This window comes from Rhinolophus hipposideros (genome assembly GCF_964194185.1).
Source record: "Rhinolophus hipposideros genome assembly, chromosome: 8".
NCBI lineage: Eukaryota > Metazoa > Chordata > Mammalia > Chiroptera > Rhinolophidae > Rhinolophus > Rhinolophus hipposideros.
The window spans coordinates 49,269,495-49,294,239 of record NC_138054.1 but is presented as its reverse complement, the minus strand read 5'-3'; the positions used below and the strand labels follow the sequence as shown (position 1 = coordinate 49,294,239).

At 45.9% G+C, this 24,745-nt stretch overlaps 1 protein-coding gene across 1 annotated transcript in view; it reads left to right on the top strand.

Annotated features, from left to right (window-relative positions):
• Nucleotides 1-1,118: 1,118 nt before the first annotated feature.
• The window catches only part of ROR1 (receptor tyrosine kinase like orphan receptor 1), a 379,097-nt gene continuing 355,470 nt past the window's right edge, over nt 1,119-24,745 (top strand). Inside the window, exon 1 of the mRNA XM_081055997.1 lies at nt 1,119-1,645. Coding sequence (XP_080912123.1) covers nt 1,555-1,645 — 91 coding nt within the window. The 5' untranslated portion in view covers nt 1,119-1,554. The remainder of the gene's footprint in view (nt 1,646-24,745) is intronic.

Sequence of the window (24,745 nt, the reverse complement as noted above, 5' to 3'; positions counted from 1 at the left end):
TGTTTTGACTTGGCCGCCCACTGGCTGCATGACTGTGAGCAAGTCACTCTTTTTGCATTTCAGTTTCTAAAACTGTAACATGGGGATAATCTACATAACAATGCAAGGTGGTATACAATTTCAATGACTTTCTTTTTGTGTCAGTAGAAGATTTATGAACAAATGGATACAAAGCAGTAGGCAAACAGAAGACATTCAATAAGTGGTCCATAGATTGTGGATCATCCCCTAGGGCAAAACTTACTGGTGTCTCTATGACTCTGGCATCCTCAGAGCCAAGAGCAGGGGCTGGAACAGCACACGTGCTCACCACTTTATATGATCAAGGGCCCTCTCCACAGGGAAAGCCAAACTGTCATGAGTATTTACGCCTCACAAAATTTGTAAACCTAAACCACTAGAAACAGACAAAAACATACTGTTAGTAGGAGACTTTAATGTCCCTTTTAGTCCATAGCAAGGAAACTGGACCCTCTTCCCCCCCCAAAAATATGCAAAGATATTGAAGGCCTAAGAATATGATAAATATCAAGAAGATCAAATTGAGATCGTGCTCTATCTTCACATTCTGAACACAGAAAAACACCTTCTTTAAAGAGAATGTCGAGACACTGACAAAAACTGACCACAGAGAAATCCTCAATAAATCTCCGAAGGGAAGTCGTACAGATGACATTGATTTCAAGGCAATGGAACGAGAAATCAAAGACAAAATGGGAAAACATAAATCACTTGGGTCAAAGAGGAAATCAAAAGGGAAGTTGTACGATATCAATAAATATTCTATTACCCGGGTCACACAGCTAACATTGGCAGAGCTGGGATTGCTGGAATCTGGGTCTCCTAACTAAGCGATTCAGCCACGAACTGGTTTGCGAGCCGGGAAAATTCTCCTTGAGCCTTTGTTTCTCCTTCTATCGAATGGCCTCGAGGGCTCGCAGGGCTCAGGTCCCCCCGCAGGTTTGAGGCGCGGTGGGGGAGGGGAGGTGGGCGTGCGGGAGACGCTGGAGCCACAACTCTCGGGGACGTCGGAGGGTGTGGGTGTCGAGAGGCGGCAGCAGAGGGCGCTGGGTCGCCGGCCTGGGCCGGTGTCTGCCATTGGTCGGGGCTCGGGCGCTGGGCTGCAGAGTTGGTGGAAAGTGACAAGTTGAGGGAGGCTGAGCGCTGGAGAGGGAGCGCGAGCAGCGGGAGGAGTCGCCGCAGCCGCCCGGGAAGGAGCCCGGGACCACAGCCCGCGGGCGCAGGGCGCGCTCTTCCGAATCCGAGCGGGGGAGGCTCGCCCTCCGCTGGTGCCAAACGGACAGCTCAGGACTGCGCGGCCCGGCGCGGCGAGGCTGCAGCCGGACGGCTCGGGAGGGATCGCCCTTACGGGGTCCTGAGGCGGCCGGGCGGAGGCGAGGGAGCAGGTTAGAGGGACAAAGAACGCTGCAGGCGCCCCCGGCATCCTACGGGGAGAGCGGCCGGGACGAGGTGGCCGGGACCCCGGGCAGAGCCCGTGGATGTTCTGCGCGCGGCCTGGGAGCCGCCGCCGCCGCCGCCGCCGCGAGAGGAGGAATGCACCGGCCGCGCCGCCGCGGGACGCGCCCGCCGCTGCTGGCGCTGCTGGCCACGATGCTGCTGGCGGCGCGCGGGGCCGCTGCCCAAGGTAAGGGACGCGCCGCGGGCTCCCCAGCCCCCCCCCCCCCCCCAGCGCTCCGCCAGCCTCCGGGCGGCCAGCCCGGCTCGGGGCACAGGAAGCGCCGGCTCGCCTCGGGGGCGGCCGCGACCTGCCCGGGGTCCCGCAAGCGCGACTCCCGGCGCAGGGGGAGGCGCGCGAGGATTTGCCCTGCAGCCCGTTGCGGGCGGGGGATACGTCCGCACACCCCTTGGGTGCCCAGCATCAGTTGTCAGCGCTGACAGCGTGGCGCGGGTGGGGACCGTGGGGTGGTTAGGGACACTTCCGTGCTGTTCATCCCGGCATCTCTCGCTGGACCCTAATCGCGCCCCAACCGGTGTTCAGGCACGTCTCTCCTGCCCCCGAGTAGCAGCCGTCCCGTCCCGAAGGCGCGGTCCGAGAGGGAGTTCGTATTTTTGGTGATGCCTGCGAGAGCCCAGGCTGTCCGCAGACCCGCCCAAACAAAAGCCCCGTCCTCCTGGGGCTCGGGCGGCCTCGCCTCTTCACCGCCCCCGGCTCTGCAGCCTTCTGGAGGGTCACGATGGAGGCCACAACATGTGAGCTGCCTCCGCCGCCGCCACTTTGTGCAAAAGACGCTGTCAGAGGCGGCCTGCGGCTCCAAAGTGCTCTGATTGTGCACGTGTGTGTGTGTGTGTGTGTGTGTTACAAACAAGGGCGGAAAAGCCATCTAATGCATACTTGATTTTGGTAATCTCCAAAGACAATTGCAACAGTTAGAGAAAGCCTCCACCGAAAGCCCGAGCGTCTTAGTTCGCTGCGGGAAGCTTGGATCCTTGCTGCGTCTGAGCCCCTACACAATGAGAGGGAAGAGCCCGGCTGCGCCTGTGGAGACAGCCGATTCCTTCTGTGGAGGTTGGAGGGGGAAAGTTGATTAAAGTGCCCAGGGTCTTGCGCCTCACTTTTAACATGTATCCCTTGAGGGGGTGCCGGAGCCCCTGGATTCTTTCCTCCCCTACAGCCCAAACCCGTGCAGATAAATCGGTCTCTGCTCTTTCATCATGCATCTTTCATTTGTAACTTAGCGCTGTGCTTAGGAAAAGAAAAGGCTGTGGGTTATTTAGCCGCTGAGGGGAAAAGACCTATTCACTCCATAGACTAGGACAACAGAATTAGTTTTTACTAATGTCTACCTCTAATTTTCGTGGTAGAAAACACGTTCTGGGAGGAACTTGTGTGTGCATGTTGATTTCTTAGAGATGATTTTGGGGGACGTGGAAACCACATTTTCTGAGGATGATTCTGAAATTGATCTTGTGTTGAGGTTATACTAATTTGGAGGCTGGGGTAAATACAACTCCTAATTGTAATTAAGATGTACATCAGCTAGGAGGGCACCTTCCTGGTGAAAATTCCTAATGCAATGTAAACAGCTTAGTCACATGGATGTTTGCTTCGGTGATGCCAAACATCTGGTCCCGTGCCACAACACCTGGGTGAAAAGTAAAAAATGGGCCACTCTGCCTAAACAATGTAAACATCCTTCTGATTTCACGTTGCCCAGCAGATTGAGGTGGAGACGACCAGGTGATTTTAGCTAAGGTCCGTTGTCCTAGCTTGGGACTTTGCTTAATCCAGTTATATGCTTTGTTCTCTTTTACTTCTGCATAATCTTTCAACAATGGTTGCTTTTAGATCATGGCGGGTGGGGTAGGGAACACACCTTTCTTTGGTCAGCTGCCTTTAAATAAATGTCCCTATAATGATTTTGCTGAGGGTAAGACAATTTCGTTATCAGCAGTCACCCAAATTCTGTATTCCAGACTCTCAACTAATGAGCTAAAATCTGTTATCATTATTTTATTTGTCGTCTTAAAAATCTCTTTCCATTTCTGTGCCTCGTTGATCTTTTCTCTGGGACAAAACTTCTAGTGGAACTCAGATTTACTTTCTTGTCTGATCCAAGATTCTTAAGGTAACTCAGCCAGTGGCTGAGGAAATCAGCTGAAAGGGGAGAGATGTTTCATTTATTCATTAAATAAAAAAGCTCAGGATTTCTTCCATCACTTTGCTATTTTGTTAGCCAGGAGGAACACATCTTTAAATTTGTTTTTTTCTGGTCTGTTCATTGATCTCCTCACCTACTTCCTACCTACCCAGAGCCAAACTTCTAGGAAGCTGAAGCCGTTATAATGCCTCCAAAGTTTAGGGCCTTCAGAACCTGCTGGGTCTTTCTCAGAATCCTGTAGTTTCTGTGGTTTGGCTACTTGGAAGTCAGAGGGAGGTGGCCTGCTACTGTGTTTACTGTCACTTGTTCACCTTCCAACGCCATTTTAATAGGTGTCTGTCCTGTCTGCCTTCAGAATAGGAGTCTCTTGAGGACAGTAAGACTGTCAACTTTCCCAGTGAAAACACTGAGGGCCAAGTCAGCCAGCTCCAACTTTATTGGAGACTCCTGAAAACCCTCCCTAGACAGAGACACACAGAGAGAGGCCCAGTAGACAAAGGGTGTGGTAGAACCGTGTCTGGCCACACACACGTGGGAAACATTTAATAATTTCCAGTTTCACTTCAGCATTCCTGGTAGGCTGTTACCCTGATGCCTTGGATTATCTTTCTGATACTCAATTACAAGTCCTTTTAAAAACTCAACCATAGTCTATATTTTCTTCTCTCCACCTCCTGCATGGTGAGCATAGGCCTCAAATTAGCCTTGAAAGTTTCTAAATGGTGTGTCACTTGCATCCATTAGTACCCAGTTTGGCTGTGGTTTGATGGTGACCACATACCCCATTTTAAATATTTTTGAAAATTTTACATAGCATCCTATGGAGAAGGGAATGCTTTGTAGACTATATGTATATTGATGTAAATGTATCTCTACATATAAATGGCATATGTGTATGCACATATATAGGAAATGGTCCATAGATTTTTGATGAATGAAAGGAGAATAACTTTTTTTGTCTTATGTAAAATTGTGGTGTTATTTGCTTTCTTAGTAAAAATGCAACATGGCATGTTTTCAAGGATTTTTTTTTGTCTTTTCTTGCCCCATCTTCTAGTATGAAGGGAGTGCAGTAGAACTTAACAGTGGTAGAGCTTAATGGTTATGAGCACAGGATTTGGCGTTTAACAGACATGGATTTAAGTCTTTTCTCTGCCACATACTGGGTATGTCAATTAGTTTTTCTGAGCCTTACCGGAATTTTATGAGTTTTATGCGAAACCATATATGTCAGTACTGGAGAAGAGCACTCAGCCTAGAGGGTCTTAACTTGGGGTACCTGAAATTGAGGATGTGCGGACCCCCAGAAATAGTATACAAAATTTCATGTGCATTTTTGTGGTTGTGTGTTTCTAGCTGTAATCTGATTTTCTGAGAAAATTGCAACCCCAAAAGATAGCAACCATTGATTTGGAGTATTTGATGCCTGGGGCAATGAGTTGCCTTCCTGGGTAGGTTGTGAGGGGTTTAGTGTTGGTGGTGGGTCCTGGGCCTTAGCCCAGATCTGCATAATCCGCGGAACCTCGACTCTCCTCACTTTCCAGTTTCCCTCCCACCAGGCCAGCTGTTATTGGGCCTGGAAGAAGCTGAAGAATGGTGCCAGTTCCTTTGACCTCAATGTATTTCCCTGAACCCAAGCGTTCTGAGATACCTCTGTTAGTACAATTTATTTAACAAAAACTTGTGTAATCCTTACAGTGGGATTCTAAGCATTTTGCAAGTATTATCTCACCAAATTCTCACAACAACCCTACGAGGAGATGGCATACATCACTCATTTTTATTTAGGCACAGAGAGGTTAAGTTACTTTCTTAAGATCACACAGCCAGGAAATAGCATTGCTGGGCTTACAAACCCTGAGAATTCATGGCTCTTAACTGCGGCTCTAGACAGTCTTTCTTGGGTTAAGTCTTAAAATGGGCCAAAGGTGCCATTTCCTCAGGTTTTCCAAGAGCAGCAAAGGGAGGTTTTCTTAGCCATTATCTAGGGGTAGTAAGAAATGATTGGGGATAGCCAATTTCAAGTTTCCTTCCTGGGCTGGAGTTCCCTGAGCCAGTCTTGCTGTAACACAGAGATAGACCAGAAGGGCCTCCAATGGTCTGCACCTCTGATCAGCAGGAATTACATTGTTGTAATGAACTGTAATTTTGATGAGGTTTGAGGAGTGTGTCTGGCAGTTCCTTCCAACCAGCGATGAGATACAGTTTGATGAAGTGCCTTTGTATTTGCATCTTGGTTGTGGACTGAGGAGGGGTGATTTATTAGTGTGCTCTCTAGTGGGAGAGCTGGCTTGCCAGCTCCGAAGTCCCGATGTGGACCAGATCCTAGCAAATTCAGCCCGTGCTGGGAAACTCTCAAGTCTCTGAGGCCTCTTTCTCCAACAGAAGGGCCTCAGCCTGGCCTTACCTATACCCTGAGGGGTGACAGGAGAGACTGTTCTGCAGACACACGAAGAGAAAGGAATAGTCTTCTATGAGTCTGAGAAAGTTCTCTGGAGTTAAGGAGGGGGAGGGGATGGCAGGAGTCGCGCGGGGAGGGGGAACCCTTGGAAATCCTTAACTAAATGCAGCTGCTTGTTACACGGAGCCTGACTTGCATGCCAGGAATATCTAAAAAGCTAACGAATACAAAATAAAAATAAACAGCAGTAAAAAGGCTCTCTCTTTGTTGCAGTAAGCTCGGTTGGGGTTTTCAGTTTGTTTAGGAATGGGATAATTGTGGCATCCACTTTATTTTGGTAAGGCAGTGAAACGTGGATGGATATTATTGTCATTGGGATGTTACCACCACCTGAACTTTTCCCTTCACGCCTCCCCCTTTGGAAAGCCCACGCATGGCCATCCACAGGGCCTGAGTCTCAGACTGTGGCCCCTGCATGAATTACATTGGAATAGGCCAGATAATGTAATGGGATAATCTTGGCAGGGCCAGCAAATTTCACACCCCATCTCTCACTAATAGAAAGACAGTAGAAGGCTACAACATCCTCAGATGAAAAGGTTATATAAAAAGGCTCTGCTTAACAGTAACTGTCTGTCCATAAATAAGGTTCTGTAGAGTTTTGATCCCAAAGCTGTTATTAAATACTGATAAGCCAAGCCTCGTAATGTTTGGCCTCCTTACATTTCCTTTATTTTTTTCTTCTCTCCCTAGAACCATAGCTTTTTTTTTTTTTTTTTAATAGGGGAAGGGGACCTAAAAGAACAACCATTCCAAACTGTTTATTTTCTCAAGTATTTCTACACAGAAAGGACCTTCTTTTATAGCCATTTAAAGAGGCAGTGTGGAGTAACAGAAATGGAATGGGATTTGAACCTGATAGGCTAGGGTTTGAATTGGGGCTTTGCAGCTTACTGGCTGTGTGACCTTGGGCAAAGTTATTTGATCCTCAGTTTCTTTCTCTGAAAAGTGGGGATAACAGTGATATTTGACTTGCAGGGTTTTGTGATAAGTAAAGGAGATAATGTACGCAGTACCATGAGCCTCTTAAACATGCAGTGTGTTAGTCACTGTCATTATGGAAAAATCAGCAAACTTGGCTCCAATGCAATGATCCTTACACTGTGAGACACGAACCAAGACTCAGAGAGCAGCAATTTTTACAATATTTTCAGACTCTTAGATGTCTTGTTTCACAGGGAGCATATAGATACTTCAGATTTGAACCCAGGCCAGTGCTGGGGACCGGGATGGGAAGAGATTCCACAGTACAGTTTTGCAAAGCCTTAACACAAAGGCTTTTTTCAGAACAGCGAGCTTTTTTGGGAAGAGCAATCCCTCCCTGGTGCTTGGTGTAATTCCAGAATCCTGCAATGGGGAATGTTACATTTCAGGGACCTCCACTTGTAATCTGACCGTTTTTAGCTCCAATATCCAAATAATCTTGTTGAGCACAACTTGAAAGAAAAGGATAATGGCAGGAGGAAGGAATCCTGAGGTGTTCTGTTAGCCATTTAAAATTTCTGAGTACAAAAAAAAAGTTCATGTTACCCAAAGAGAGAAGAGTAATGAAGTGTGTGAGAAGAGACAGGGGAGATAAAAAGAACTTCTAAAGAGCAAGGCAGGGTTTGTGTTGTCTATTTTTGTTTTTCAACAGTTAAAGCTTGTCATTCACTGCATTTCAACTAATATTTATTATATGCAAGATTATGGTGTTAGTGCTGAGAAAGAAAACATCCCTGCCCTCAAGGAGAGACAGAGAAGGGAACTTTTTACTTTTTAAAGAACCTACTATGTACCAGGCATAATTCTTTACACTAGATGTTAAGCTTATATTTCCCTGCAGCCCTTTGAGGTTGGGCTTCTGATCCCATTTTACAGATAAGGAATTCGAGGCTCAGGGAGGTCAGTCTTTTGGCCCACTTCACACAACTATTATGTTGGGATTTGGCATTTGGTATTCTGACTCTCAATTCAAACTTACACTGTCCTTGAAGTGTCGCTGGAGAGACAGGATGAACAGACATGCACTTCCACATGCCAACTAGCTTTCCCACAAGTGAATTATGGAAAGGGTTGTGCAAAAAGGGCTGTGGGAACACAGGGGTGGAAGACATGAATTCTCACGTGGGGAATTGGAGGGTCAGAGGGAGAACATTAGTGTCCTTCATCAGCTTCTTGTGAGGATGCAGTGAGACAAGGTGGAAAATGCTCAGCACGGTCCACACACATAGTGGGTGTGCAGCGAGTGTTCTGCTGTAGCGACACAGCTAGAGAGGAGCCTGGTCAGGATTTAGTCCTTCAAAGCCCTGTGCGCTTACTTGTTTGGCTGTGCTCCTTTTTAACAGGCATGTGCTTGTTGGAAGAGTAAGTGGCTGTACCATCTCCAGATGGAAGGGGAGACACCAAGACAGTTTCTCTGGTATCCTCCCCACCTGCTCTACCCCAGATTGTTGGATACAGCTCTGCTTTGGATGGGGGAAGGGAGTTGCACAGGTGTGAATTTGGAGCGAATCACAGTGCCTAATCAGAAACTATACCACTCCTGGAACTCTGGCCAGAATCGACCATGTTCCTTATTCACTGATCGTACGTTTTTCTCTGCACTTAACTGTGAGCCAAATATTTTTCTAGTCGCTGGAGATATGAAGGTGAATAAGGCTAGGTTCTTGCTTTGGAGGCTTTTTCACATGGCAGATCTGTGAAAGAGATTGCTAGCTGATCACCAAATCTGTTCCCATCTCTGGCACATGGCGAGACTGCATTTCCCAGTTCCCTGGCAGTTAAGTGAGGCCATGTGACTAGCTATTAGCCCTTGGAATGAGATTGGAAGCAATGAGTATCACATGTAGGCTTAACCCATGAAAAACTTCCCAAGCAGCAGTTCTGTGATTCTGTACATGGCAACCCTAGAAGTTGCGTTGAAGATACTGCAGTTGGGGAACAGCCTGGAACTTCCCTTAATCACTGCACAGTGGAAACCAACTGCCAGTTCACACTTGCTTAGGTTTTGTGTGAGCAAGAAATACACTTCTCTTGTGGTGAAGGCCGAGATTTTGGGCTTTATCAGTTACAGCTGCTAATGTTACCTTAACTAACATTATTTATATAACTAACATTTTTATATATATAGTTGTCAATCATAGTGCACCACGAGGTTGTTCAGCGTTGGGGCTCAGGATTAGCATGTTTAGATAGAATATAATAGGAAATACCAGAGTGCATTACATTAATAAGGTGAATATTGTTTGGGAAACTTTATCCTCATTTCTGTATTGCTGATTTGGGTTATTATTGGGCTCTCATGATCAAAAGGTTGAAAGCCACTGGTCTTGTGGAGGCAGACAAGCCAACAGCTCTGTATGTGTGGTAGTGATGCCAGTAGTAGCTAAGCCCCAGTGCAATGGAGACTCGGTTAAGGAAGTGCCTAGTAAGCAGAGGTGGCGAGCAGTGTTCATTTTTCCAGTTAATTGGTATTGGCTGTCCTCAGTGCAGTGTTAAGAAGGATTCTGAGGTTCTTTCAGGATCTCCCGGAAGGAATATTGTGGTCTGATAGCATCTGCCATGGGCTTGGGTAGGAAAAGTGGAGGCTCAGACTCGTTTGCATCTGACCACTTCACATGGAATCTGGGCTCCTTCTAGGGAATTAACCCACTTTCCAAATTTATGGCACACATACAGTATCTGTAGCACCATGCTAAGCACTGTGGGGAATCTAGAAGAGCTGTGACTAGCCTTTGGGGAATTTACCTTTTAGGGGCAATAAAATAGGCACTTGTAAACTAGTTATACAGCCAGTGAGTACAGAGTTGGCAATTATAGACGCAGAACCCTGAGAAGGGGGAGGTCTTTGGGGAGGAAGTGGGACATGAGGGAAGCCTTGAAGGATGAGATGGGGAAAGGAGGAAAGGAGCTGGACATTCTTCAGCTGCCCTGGTGTCCGTGGACTTGCCTAAGCTGTCCTGGGTTCTTAAACTCAGCCTTCATTCTGGAATGAAGCTGGCCTTTAGAAGATGGGAGAGTAATGAAGAAGAAAGAGGGCTTTGTGGGTGCCTGTTACGTTTTTTGCATATGAAGGGGTGGGGGAAGGGAGGAGGAAGCTGGAGTATGATGACTTATCTCTCCCTCCAAGAGAGTGCCCCAGAGAGTTAAAAATGCTTCAGGGCTGCTTGTCAAAGGTATATTCTGTCTCATTCCCTCGGCGGCAGCGGTTTTGTTTTGTGGTGTAGGTTACTGAATTCCAGTCCACCCCTTGCCTGTTGGATGAAAATCATAGTAGTATAGTAATGATGAACACATCCAGCATTTGGTGTTCCACGTTGTGGGGACAGAGCCCCAGAAAGCAGTTTCCAGGCTCTCGGCCTCATGTGGAGAGGTGCTGGCTCAGATAGTGGATGGCCGTCAGCTGTGGCTGGTTGGCCATCAGCTGTAGCCATTGAGCCATTGGCCACTGATATAACTGCCGCGGCTACGGAGGGGAGCCGAGGAGAATGAAGGAGGAGAGTGAAGGAGAGTCGAGGAGAGTCAAGGAGAGTCAAGGAGAGTCGGTCAGTTGGCAGCAAAGCGGACAGCAGGTTGCACGTCGTGTAAACCCAGCCTCCAGTGAGACCATAGTGGTATGACTTCCCTACCTATGGCTCCGTGGGTGTTCCTTTTTGGCCTCACCATGTCCTGTGTTCTTATGTGGGGAGCGGGAGCAGAGACCCCACAGGCCGCCCCGCCAGACGCCCCACACGACACACGTTAAGTGTTTTTAACTCAGGGTCTTCAGGACAACCCTATGAGGTCGCCACTAAGGAAACTGCTCAAGCAGAGAGAAATAATCTGCTCAAGGCTACACACTGGGAGAACTGGGATTTGAACCCAGTCACATTGAGTTTATGCTATGCCACTGCATCTCATGGGTTTTTGGTTTTTTTTTAACTGTCTGATGATTCAAATTTTCTGTAAGATCCCAGCCAAATAGCTGAGTCAAATACTTATAATTAAATCCTCCATTTGTATAGGGCTTTGCAGCTTACAAAACTATTTCATATGTAACATGACCATTAATTTTCCAAATAATCCAATGAAATAGGGTTTCTTTCTTTCTCTTTCTCCCTTTTAAAATTAGGTATGGGAGTGAGGTTGGCGGCTGATGTCAGGTCACTGTAGCTGGTGAAGCCTGTCGGAAACGTAGTCTCTGGGACTCCAGGCCCATAGTGCTTTCTGCTCTAAAAGATGACCTGTGTTTAGAAGTCATGACTCTTTAAGATACTGATATTTGTCTATTTTCACTGTCGTTTCATCAGCAAATGAATTTGCCTGATTCTCCTCAAATCAACTCTTGTTTTCAGAAATATTTGTGAGGCATTTGTAGGTGGGGCCAGGGGCTAGGATTCTTGTAACCTAAGAAAGTTTACTTGCAAATAGACAGAGGAGAAGTTACTTAAAAAGAAGGAGCTTCCTAAGAGGTTGGTGATTGTGGCAGGTAAGAGGAGCCCTTGATAGAAAGCCTTTGGCCTCAGAAGGTCTTGGTGTGAGACTGCGCTCACTGCTTTCCTGCCAGGTCAGCAAATTACTTGACCTTTCTGAGACTCGCTTTCCTCACCTGTAAAACAGGAAGCGGAATGGTGCTTGCCCTGACAGGGTGGGGAGTGCTTGTACAGTGCTTGTACAGTGCCTGGATTGTATTCAGTGTGTACTCTCAGCTATTCTGTGAATTAAACTGAGAGCAGCAAGAGTGTACTTTCTCCTCTGAGGTTTTCCCAGGATGTGATGGCAAAATTTCTCGACCTCAGCACCTTGTTACCGTTTATTTCACAATATAATCATCGTTGGGGTAGACCTTCCTAGTACCTGGAACTTTTAGGTTATAATGACATTAATGTTTCTCAAGGATGGGGGCTTTCTTATGCTCTATGAAGGTTAAACATCCTAAGGTAAAAACAGATCCTGCCTCCTGAAATCCTAGATACCCTCAAAAAGGCTCCTATCTGTTCTTCCCAGGAAATTGCGACCATTTCCTGATGGGTTCCGGCATATATCAAAGCAACTTATTCTACTTTTCCTCCATAAGAGAGATTATATCCTCACCTCTTGGATTTCACTGTAATTCAGGTTTTTTGTAGTTTTTACATAATGTTCACATTCCCTGCGGGGTATTGGTTGTTTTTCTTTTCCCCACTTGAACTTTCAGCGTGATGAAAGTTAGCCCTTCATATGGACTCCTGAGAGGTGTGCCTTAAGAAAGTGGTGATTAGCTTAGTGGTGGCTGTTTCCCTCCTTTTCCATTCAGAGAATTGTTGTAGTTGAATAGGAACGTTCAGTCCCAAGATATTACCTGTTTGAGATTACCTGTGTAGACTGCTTACAATAAGCAGCAACAATTTTTGATGATGTTCTTAATTCTACTGGTGAGTTACCCACTTTTTCTCTATGTTGCTCCCAGCGCTCTGCTCTGCTCGCTCATTCATATCCGCGGTTCCTAAACGAAGGAATCGAAATGCTTTGCCTGTGGCCAGATCATCTTCAGAGAGTCAGAACCTGCTGTGGGGGGTCTCCGAGGGGATACCTGATAAAGGGCATTCCTTTTCCCCATGGAGCAAGGGAGGAGCTGAGCTGAGCTGAGCTGAGCATGCCCAGTTTGTTCCACTCACTTCATCAGTACGTCACTGTCTAATGCTGTGTCCCAAGCCCTTGCGAGGAGTACTTAGTAAAGGGGCAGAGAGAGTCCAGCCACTTAACACTCATGAGTTTCCCTCCCCAGGATGAAAGCCCTGGATGTAGGGAGTAAAGCATTCCTCCCTTACACTGGTTTCCACTTTTTTTTTTTTTTTTGTTAGGAACAATTGACAGATTTCATGGTTATGTTGGGGTTAAGATATATATATCTGAGCCTCAGTGTTCTCTTGGGGATAAGTGACATCCTTTTATAAATACACATGTATAGAAAACATTACCAGAGGTTATGTCTTGAGTGGTAGGATTGTGGGTGATTTTTGTTTTCATATTAGGTCTCCAATTTTGGTTTTAATGGATGTATATTTTGTATCCTGTAGTGGAATCCTATTATTTTGTCTCCAGAATTATTGTCCCTAATTCAATCTCCCTCCCCTCACTTCCTCCTCCTACCTCTTCATCGGTTGGGAGAAGAAACTGCTTTGGCCCACACTCCAAGCTTGTTATGGGGAGACTGCCAATCATAACGCCGGCCCCCAGCCTCACTATGATGGGCTAATTATAATCTTTCCCTGGGATTTAGGGGAAGCCCCTCTGGGGTGGGGACACGAAGAGGGGTCCTTCGCCTTGTCTCTGCCCCCGAAAGAAGTTGGCGAGTAGGAGAGAATGACTGATACCCTGAGCAGGCTCTGCTGAGAGCCCTTATGGTGGTCCAGTCTCTCCTCCGAGATTCTCTGCCCAGAGCCTGCAGACTGTGCTTTGCGTGAGGTCATTGTGTCCTGACCATGTACACGTCTTACCTCACCAATACTCACCACAAAATAACGTGGTGTTATTATTTAACCTAAAAGAAAGCAGTTTTAATGCTCTTTCTCACGAGAAAATATGCATCCATTAAAACCAAAATCAGAGATCTAATACGAAAACAAAAATCACCCACCATCCTACCACTCAGACAGAACCTCTGATAATGTTTTCTGTACATGTGTATTTATATAAAAGGATGTCATGTATCCCCGCAAGAACACTGAGGCTCAGAGATGTTCAGCAACTTCCCCAGTGTCATCTAACCAGCCCACTTCTTTATGAGCAGGGACCAGATCTTATGTTCGTTCACTGCTGTCTGGTCCAGCACATTTTACAAAGTAGGAAATCACCAAGTATGTGTTGAGTGAATGCTAACTTCAGGGTAATTAAGTGCCACAAGGAAGGTGCATACAGTTAGTTTGTAGCTCAAAGAGGAGACAGGTGTGCATTGTTCAGAATTACTGGGATGGTTTTCTGAAGGAGGTGGAACTGGAGTTGGAGACAGATATTCATTTGTTTCCCTCCGGTATGCAGTGTCCTGAGTAGTCAGAGTCAGTGCGTGGGGATACGTGAGCGTGTCCTGCTGTCAGGGCCGTGTACTGCCCAAGACTCAATGATTACATTTTTCTGAAAATGCAAAAGATCCAAGTGAACATGTGTCCATGTGGACATGGCAGCGAGAGCCAGAGAAAGAGATAATATGTTATCCAGTAGGAAATTCACAGCTGTTGAGGCAATAGGAAATTAAGACCTAAAGACATAAAGTGAGGGAGTGAAAGCATGGGGGGACAACCAAAATGGTATGAAGGCTCTACTGACAGGCCTTTCAGGCAGGCCTTCCCAGTCTGTCTGCTCTCCCCTGGCACCTCTGCACACGGCGCTTTCCCTGGGGCTAGCCCCTCCCACAGGAACATCCTTCTAAAACCTATGTCAGTTCCCCAACTGGCCCAACTAGATTGGGTTCCCACCTACTGGCTTTCCTTTGAGGTACCCTGTATTTTTAAGTATTCTTCATTATAATTTGTAATTAAATATTGACTTGTGAGATTATTACTTTTGTGCTACCTTCTCTATTACTGGACTGGACGCTCCATAGAGAAGGACCTGAGTCTGGGTTAGGGCCAGGACCATGTCAGGTGGCCAATTGAATCGACTCCCCTTCCTTTTACTAATCTTTGTTCTTACTTCCTAGAGGCTGGGAATCCCAGTTTGCTTTGCTATGACTATCTAGCAGTTTTAAAATGCAGCTTTGAACAGCTGAAAATCTCAAGCTTATCTCTTCCAAAAGGTGAGGACTCCAACCTTGTAAAAAGTCAATTTCGACTCAATTAAACCTCCTGTGGGGTTTATTTGGAGGGCAGCAGTGGGTAGCTCAAGAGCTAAGCTGTTTTCCCACGATGGAAAATCTTTGATAACTCTGGGTTCTGCTAGTATAAATTAGGGTATCTTTGCCCTTAATTGGCAACAAATTAAAATTCTTCCTCACAGCCCACCTCTTTCTCTTCTTCCAGGTTTGTGATGTTTGAGAGGAGGTGTGGAAAGTACTGACACCCTCCCTCAGGGGAGAGGGCCCCAGGCTTGAACTTACAGGCAGGTTTGAGTCGTGAGGGCCCCCTGAGAATAGGGGTGGTGAGTGATTCCACCCTGCGCTGAGCACCCTTCTCCTTCCCCTGATCCTTCTGTTCTTTCTTCTCTTTCTTCAGGAATTTTGAAAGGTCTCATTACTAAGAAAATAGCCTCTCTGGAGCTCTTCCTCTCTCTTCTTTCTCTTAATAAGTCGAAGGGGGGAAAAATCTTTAAGTTTTGAATTTGCAAGCAATCTGAATGCAAATATGGCCAAAAAGGCCTGTGTGAACCATCTGCTTTAGGCGGGGCCACCTTTCCTTCATGCAGGAGAGAGAAAAAGGAGCTTAACAATCTTCAGTTGGGTTTCTTGGGGGCTGAGGCAGTCATGGGGGAGAAGAAAGGCTTGGGCTGTTGTATTTCTTGTCCTGCTGGTGTAATTGGTCGGCATGTACCATGAGATCTGTTGGGTGCCAGGTACTGGGCTATAGGCATTTCTGGCCTTGTGGTGAGCATGGAAAAGGTAATGGCTGTGTGGGAAAGGCATGGGCACAGGTGAGGTCCCGGAGCAGTTAAGCAAGGCCCTGGTTGGACTGGCATAGAAGGAATCAAGCAAGGTGTCTCAGGGAGGTGTCACAGGAAAGCATGTATCTGGGAGGCCCTAAAGCAATAACCCATAATGTTGTTTTCATCCTATGGATGATAATGGATAGGTTTATTTTGACAAATGAGTTCTCAAAAATCTGCTGTCTGTAATGTTTGGTTGTTCGACTAAGTGGTGAAACCATTTTCCAGGCCTCTCTGTGTAAACCAGCCCTTCTTGGGGAACCTCAGCCGTTCCACCAGGGCACCAGGGCCAAAGCATCTCAGGATGGCCGAGACCCCTGCATCTCAGTGCCAGGTGAGGATAGGGTCCTCTGACTCTCCAGAGAGCTGTTCTGAGGTCTGGGATCTCAGTGTCTTCACCTCTGCAGTGGGATTATAATTCCTTCCCTGAAGATTAAAGGAAGATTGAAGGATATAAAAGTACCTTGTAAACTTGAAAGTTTTATCTGTGACTGAAGGGTCAGATAGCAAGCAGCAGTCTGCCTCCTCTTGGTGAAAGGACCCATGAGGCTTCCTTTAGTCACTCAGCAAATATTTATGTGGCTGGCTTTGTTTTCCATTCTGGGGGTGAAGCAGTGAGCAAAACAGAGACCCTACTCATGAAAGAGTTCGAAAATAAAGGAACAGATGCCCTATCAGGTGATAATAAGTGCTAAGAAAAATGAAGCAGAGTAAAAGAACTTGCGATGGGGGTGGGCTGAGCGCTGTTGTGTAGGGTGGCAGGGAAGGCTCTATGACAAAGTGACTCTTGAGCAGAGACCTGCATGAAATGAAGGAGTGACCACTGTGGTTGGGGGGTGTGTGGGGGGTTGGGGAATCTTCCAGGATGGAAGCCAGCAAGCACACAAGCCTTGAAGTAGGAGTGTGTTCTCAGTTGGTACAACAGCAGTTGACTCCATTACTAGTAACATTTGCAGAGCACTTACTGTGTGCCAGGCAATATTCGAGTATCACGTAATACTCACCACAACCCCATTAGGTAGGCCCTATTATTATCATACCCATTTCATAGATAAGAAAACTAAGGCATCCTCAGCAACACGCCAAGCATTCAGATCACAGGGGAAGAGGAGATAGTTCTCATTTACAGAGGGTGCAGCCCTGCACAGAGGAAAGAATGCATGGTTTGGAGAGAAGAAATGTCTGGGTTTGGGCCTGGCCTGCCACTCATCTGCTGTGTAATCTTGGGCAAGATGCTTAACCTCACTGGGCCCCAGTTTCCTGATTTGTAAAATGGGCTAATAAAATCTCAAGAGATTTGTTCTGTATAGTAAGTGAGAAATCCAGGTGAAAGGATGTTGCAAATTGCAGAACATCATACAAATGTTACTTTATTATTATTACTACTGCTACTACACCAATTCTCCTTCCTAGCTTCTTGAAAAGAGAGTGAATCAGAGAAGTGGAAGTTTGTAATTTATTAATTTCCTCTGTTCTTTCTCTGAAATTTTATTTTGTTATTATCTCTGAAGGTGAATTACTATAATATCTGGTTGAATTGGTAAGTACTTTTCTGAAAGATTAAAGAACTATGAGATAAAGTTGGTGGTGAGGCTTCTCCCATTTCTAAAGAAATCACTCAAGGTCCTAGAATTCCCAATCCACTCTCATCCATAATACCAGGCTACCTGTACGTAATCCCCAAACCTAGAATTTTATGGCAGCTTTCTCTGATTTTGCATTGTGCAGTTAGTCAGTACTCAGTGACTTCGAAGTATGTGGCCCTAAGTAATTGTACCCTTTTAAATTGTTCTATGCATTTATTCCAGCGTCCTGTGGGATGAATGGGTAAATCCCAGGGGATCTGGAGAAATTGGGTATTATTATTTTGGGCTATAGAATGGGAAAACTGAAGTGAAGGGACTTATCCCAAACTGAATAATTGATGAGGAGTCTGGGTACCCATTTTCATTTCTGGAGAGGAACACTTTGCTTCCACCACCATGGCAGTGGGTCAGGAAGTTCATTTGTGAACCAACTGAACACCTACCTGTGCACAGTGCTTGGTGCTGGGAAGGCTACGGTGCTTGCTCTTGGGATTTCCAGTAGGAGACACTCAGGACTTAGTCTTTCATTTGAATGCCTGCTGCTGCCCTTCCCGGCACCTCCAGAAAATGCAGAGGTGGTGGTTGCTTCATTGTCACTTGCTGATGAGTGGCAGGCGTGTAGCCATCGATCTGGCACTACCTCTGGTGCCTGTGATTAGACTCGAGTCATGCAGTCTGTGTCCTGCAGTCTGCGTTTTGTTTTCCCCAGCTCAGCAGTGGCTTCCTGCGATAAACTCCATCTTGGCTGTGATGCCATTCTTCCCTGGGGTTGGGATAATAGCCTCCTGGGGACTGTGGTTAATCTAGGGAGAAGCTGGAGCCCCCAGGGAAAGAATCCTGTCTCTCCGTGTGTGCACCTGGGATTAGGCAGAGCTGCCGCTAATGCGATTAGGTGAAGGCGAGGGCCGAGGGCCGATTGCTGGGAACAGGAAACCTGGGGGTGAGTCTCCTGTTTGTCCCTACTGAGACCTTCCTCCTGTTGCTGCTTCTTAAAACTGAAGGTGGACCCCTGAGAAAGCGAAGTTAGACTGAAGTCCAACTATTGGCTCTGGGAGTTGGCTAAACCCATTCAACTAACTGTGACCTTGGGCAAACCTCAAAGCCCCAGGCTCCCCAAACTGTACAACTTGGGGTACTAATCCTGTGTACCGCATTACCTTTTGGTGAGGATGAGCTAAGATAATGGCACATACTGAGTGCACACAATTAAGCGTCACTGAGCTAAGATGACCATTTTACAGGTGAGGAACCTGAGGCCCACCTCCGGTGGTGTTGGTCAGAATTAACCCCCCAGAATTCCTCAGTGCTGTAGCCTGGAGTAGAACCCGGCTCTTCCGGCCTCTAGCACTAGGCCATGAATTAACTCACTTCTTTCTCTCCCAGGTGGTGGCCCTGCTGCCCGGCCTGGACACAGAAAATGAGGGGGGCAGGGATAGCTCAGCAACAGATGTCAGAGTCCAGGGAGTTTCTTTCCAGCCAGACCACTAACTGAACCACCACGTCACTGGAAGGTCGTACTTAATTTCCTCACCTATAGTATGAGGTGGCTTGACTGCTCCTTCTGGCCCCATTTTTTTTCCTTCTTCTTAAGAAGCCTACTGGACGAAGCAGAGAGCCAGAAGGGAGAAGTAATTGGGGAAAACATATCAACATTACATAATAAAAATAGCTTGCATTTTGTAAATCCTGACTATATGCCAAGGCCTGTGCTGGGTGCCAGGATATACCTGGATCAGATCATCATCTGGTTTTCTAGGAGCTCTTGGACTAGTAGAACTGGTGTGTGTATGTGTGTGTGTGTCTGTGTGTGTGTCTGTGTGTGGTGGGTAGTGAGGATGGGGAGAGACATAAAACAGAGGAATTAGAGTTCGTTTTGATATGTGCCTTAAGAGAAATGTGAACGGTGAGTTGTGGCCCCCACATGAGGCTGTACTTTGGTGCTGCGTGGCAGCCTGTGTGTGCAGAACCATCAGCACACATGGAATGATCCCGAATGGTGTACAGTGAAGGGAAGCCCGAGTCCTCAGTGCTGAGGAAGGGGAGTTTGCGGTTGTAAGGGCAGGTTTAGGAGGCTTCCAGAGGGAGGGTTGGCAGCCAGGCTGCTTGCTGCTCCAGGGGGCTGATGGATTACATTCCTCCAGTTAGAAACCATCCGAAGCCCCACTGAGAGGGCGCTTGTGGCTTTGGAGCTTTGCTGGTTGTTTCCTCTTGTGAGGAGAAAAATTAGTTTTGCCTTTAAGTGTTACCTTTCTGTCCTCTTGGTTTCCTAAGTGTGGCAAGATCCAAACCCAAAGTATTTGCACTAAACTTGTTAATGTGAACAAAGTAGTAGAGTTGAATGAGACTGGGAAACAGCCAACATGCTGCCAGTGTTTCTTCCCTTTGAGGTTGTTTTCTGACCTTTTAAAGAAAGTTCTGTTGAAAACCTAGTAAGCTTGTGACTCTAGATGGTGAATGTGACATATTGGTCAGGGACATATTGTGCACCTACTATGTACTTGGGCCTGAGCTAACTAATGTCACGGAACAAGCTTTCTCCAACTCCTTTTTATTTTTATTTTTTTTAATTGGGGAATGTTGGGGAGCAGTGTGTTTCTCCAGGGCCCATCAGCTGCAAGTCGTTGTCCTGCAATCTCGTTGTGGAGGGCGCAGCTCAGCTCCAAGTCCAGTTGCTGTTTTCAATCTTTAGTTGCAGGGGGCACAGCCCACCATCCCAGGCGGGAATTGAACCGGCAACCTTGTTGTTGAGGGCTCGTGCTCTACCCAACTGAGCCATCCAGTGGCCCTCAAACTCTTCAGATTGTTAAAATACATTTCAAAGCCACAGAAGCTTTTGGGAGTGATCTGAAGGGTGTGCAGCTGAGGGAGGCTTTGAAGCCACCCTGTTTGAACACTTAGACTGCTAAGTGCAACTCTTCAAACACTTCGCGTGCTTTAAATGGTCTCGTGCAAAGGATTTTAAGGAACAAACTTTCTTGCTGATACTGGGATAAAAACCCCTTATCTCCTCCCTAAATATTGATTTAGAATAATAGCTTGTTTTGAACTCGCTCCCGATAAATTAATTTTTAATTAGAAAAATACCTCTGGGAAAAGTTTTGGAAACATGGGGTAGCTGATCAGGAGAGCATCTTTAATGAGATGAAAAAAGGGAGAAAAAGGTCAAAGCATTACTTTTAACTGGAATACTCCCCTTCTCCCCATCGGATTAATCCACTGACATGTTATTTTGTATAATTTTTGTTTGCAAGACTGCGGAACACTGAGAAAGAGTCTATGATTTAGCCCTGCGTTTGTGTATTTGTTCATATGTGTGTATGTATTATCTTTGATGGGAAAAGAAAATGAGGCTTTTTTCAGAAACTTTTTTTTGTTTGTGTTCGGGAGAAAGGATGGCATAGCAGAAGGAGCTCTGGACTAAAGGTCAACAAACTTGAATTAATTCCTAGCCCTGTCTCTACCTAGCTGTGTGACCCCAGACAAGACATTTGTCTTCTCTGAGCCTCAGGTTCACTTCTGCAAAGCGATGAGTCTGGACCCAGTAGCATGGACATCACCTGGGAGCTTGCTAGAAATGCAGAGACTAGGTCTCCTCTCCAGACCTATTGGATCAGAATCTGCATTTTAACAAGATCCCCAGGTGATCTGTATGCAAATTAAAGGTGACTAAACATTGCTTTAAAGAACGGTTCCTGCTATAATATTCTAGTATTTTGTTTTTTCCCCCCTAATATATAATAAAATCCAGTTATGAAGAATTTATCCAGTAATAAGGCAGGCATTCTTACCCTTCAAAAGTTTGTACTATGTGAGAAAAAAGATTTAAAGGCAGAAACATGCACAAATAGTAATACATTTCATTCCAAATGCTGTACGTACATTTCTACTTTTGACCTTGTGTCTTAGGTCTTGGCAGTATGGCTAGGGCAGCTGTGAGAGAGGGGAGGAGGAGTTGGGAAGTCAAGGTGATTGAAGGTGGAGATGGCAATGGACCTTCTGAGAGGGCAGGTGGCACAGTAGTGGGCCTTAGCCCGGGTCCTCAGAGGACCTCAAGGGTTCTTAGGATCAAGTATCAGCAGTGATTGCAAAGTAGTGTTTCATGTTTTTCAAGTATATCTGAATGTTGATTTGATTAACTGAATGAAAATTCATAGTGTCTTTTGCATATTCTATATTTTTCTAATTAATTGATACTAAATGTTATGCCTATTAGATGGGAGGGGGAGTCCATATCATTTTATGCATTAAATGGAGTCTTCTTACTTGAAACAATTGGGGACCAATGGAATAGGGGATGATAATAATGATATTGATAATAACAAAGAACCCTTGAGAATTTTCTAGATACCAGGCACTGTGCCTTACAAGGAAGGACCTTAGGTATCTGCTAATGAATGTGTGGGTAAGGAAATTGAAGGTCAGAGCAGTGAAATGACTCGCTCCAAGTCACACCTTGAGGGAGTGTCTGGTGGATACAAGACTAGACCCCAGGTATCAGGCCTGTTGGCCAGCTTTATACCTGCTGTGCCAGACTTTCTGGGTTGTCCACCTGGTGCTCTGGGGTAGCAACTGCGGGAATGTTCAATGGAGAGGAGGCACTTTCCTGGGTTCCTGCTGTGGGAGTCACAGACTGTCGTCATTGGGAGGACCTCATGAGCATCTGGGCCACTCCCTGTGTTTACAGGTGTGCATACCTGGCCCAGCAAGGGAAAGGGACTTGTCCAAGGTCAAACAAACTGGGTTTGTTTGCATGTATTGGTCTTCCTCTACCTGAAATCCAGCTGTTTATAGCTCAATATACTTTTTCACAAGAGAAGCAGGTAAGTGAAGCAAGCCCTTCTATGAAAGCAATGAGCATGGTTTCTAATATTGCATAGTCACTGGTAATTGTAAGAACTCACATTATTGTAACAATAATTATTAGTTAGTTATTGTTGTTATTTGACCAAGCGTGGCATATTAAATTTAGGAACAGTTTTTGTTTTTCTAAAATGGGGGACTGATTTGCAGCCTTGACTCCCTGCCCCAATGTTCTCCATCTTAAAGATAACCTTTGAGGGGTCAGATCACCAACTTTCTTGTCACTGAATACAGTACCACATAACCATTGGAAACCATATAATGGAAGGGAGAGAGTTAGTTAGTGTCGGTCACTGGGGCAGCTTCATCTGTTTTATGAGCCCACAGCTTACTGACTCTAATTGAACTGAGACGCTGTCTCCTAGACAGTCGATGTCCTGATACTCAGAAAATAAGAAGCAGCACTCTGCTGGAAGCAGTCCGGCACCTTTCTCTGCCAGGTGAAGCTGTTACTAATTCAGAAAAGAAGGAGCCTGGGTAGAGTCAGGGCAGACTTCATGGGTGTGCAACGTGTGCAACTGAGCCCCACTTTTGGGCTCCGCGGTAGATTGAATGCTCTGCCGTTGCTGTTCTGAAATTCTTAATATTGTTTTTAACCAGGGGACCTGCATTTTTATTTGGCAGTGGGCCCTGCAGATTATGTAGCTGGTCTTGGTTAGAATAATTCCGAATCAGGCCCAGGAGCTCCTGGGGAGCCAGTCAGTGGGGACTGTATCCTTTTTGGGGGTGAGGAGGAGGAGGTGGGAGGAGGAGGCGGGAGGAGGAGGCGGCCACAGGCCTGACCCCTTGTGGTGGTTTCCAGTATTGCGTGTGGGCTTGAGATTGGCAGCATGTGGTCAGCTGCCATAGACAGGAGGGAGCGCAGGGCGGAACTCTCACTGTCCCATCACTTTGCCTTGTGATTGTAGACAAGTCACTAACCTCGCTGCATGTTTTCTTTGCATACCTAGCCCCAGTTGAACATAGTACCCAGCACATAGTAGGTCCTTAACACATTAATGTTGTTTATTTTTGTTGCTGCCATGTAGTGTACCTGCTAGATAACTTTGAAAAGTGGATGAAGCTCTTTGTGTGACTTGCATTATAAACTTTTCTGTTTTCAGTGTCATTGCCATACCTCATATCAGAACTATCCAGGGGCCTTACAGTAACTTTCCTGCAAGTAACCTCTTATTAATCCTACTAGCCACATTAACTTTCCCAGATCCATCACTTATTAGCCACGTGACCTTAGACACACTTAATGTTTCTGAGTCTCAGTTGCCTTATCTCTAGAAAGGAGATGATCCTGTCTACCTGGAAGAGCTGTTAGGAAACTTAGAGATAGTGCATGGAAAGCCCTGGGTATAATAGTGACTGGTACATAATAGGTGGTCAATAAAGAATAGTTTTTCTCCTTATAAAATTATAAGATTATATATGTATATATATGAATGATATACAAACAGCTTTTATCATGTCATTTCCTCTCCTCAAAAATATCTTCAGTGGCTCCCCAGAATCCATGGCCATGCAGGGTGAAAGATTTTCATGATCTACAATGTAGCTGTGGTCTACATTGCCTAACTTCTCCCGCTAGTATTTTAGAAACTTCTAGAATGCTAGTTGGGATTGTTGTTACTTTTTCTGTCTCTTGACTAAGAAGGGCATTGGGAATTCCTTGGCCCTGGAATTCTATGTCATCCCTCGAGTGCCCAGGAGAGTGCCTGGTATACAGTGTCTGTGTGGTTGTTGATTGCTAACCACATGTATGTCAGGAATATAGTGCACCTTTGCTTCTTTTGCACCTGTTTATACTGCTTAGCTCCTTCAAATTGGAAATGGATTGTGATTTGGCATGTGAATCAGGAGGAGAAAAAAAACACCCATTCTTCCTCTCTCCTTTCTTTCTCTCTCTCATTTTTTTTTTTTTTTTGTTGAGCACCTACTACGTTCCACGTATGTTCCAGGTGCTTTACAGACATTTTCTTTTTCTTTCTTTTTTCAATTTTTTATTTTTTTTTTTTATTGGGGAATATTGGGGAACGGTGTGTTTCTCCAGGGCCCATCAGCTCCAAGTTGTTGTCCTTCAATCTAGCTGTGGAGGGCGCAGCTCTGCTCCAAGTCCAGTTGCTGTTTTCAGTCTTTAGTTGCAGGGGGCACAGCCCACCATCCCATGCGGGAATTGAACTGGCAACCTTGTTGAGAGCTCGCGCTCTAACCAACTGAACCATTCTAACCAACCCCCTCTGTGTTTTAAACAGGCACTGTCGCTCTCCTTTGCGGTTGTCATCTACATGTTTGTATTCCCTTCTGGACTGTGAACTCTGGGTGGGGAGGAATGGTGTTTAATTCTCCTTTATATCTGCAGCATCCAACATATTGAACCTGGTATAAATAAAAAAGGCATTCATTCAGTGTTTGTCAAGTCAATGAATATTGGAAAGCTCAAATTTTTATGGCAGACAATGGAGACAGTGGGAGCTGCCTTTTTACTGGAAAAACATTGTTTATTAGATCTGTATGGATCATTTAGAAAATATGCAGTTGGATATCTTTTATGGTCAAAGAAGAAAATCAGTATAAAATGCTTAATTAAAAGCAGAAGCTCACATTTCCCCTCGTAATGAAGGCAGGATCATGAATATTTTCCTTTCCTCAGC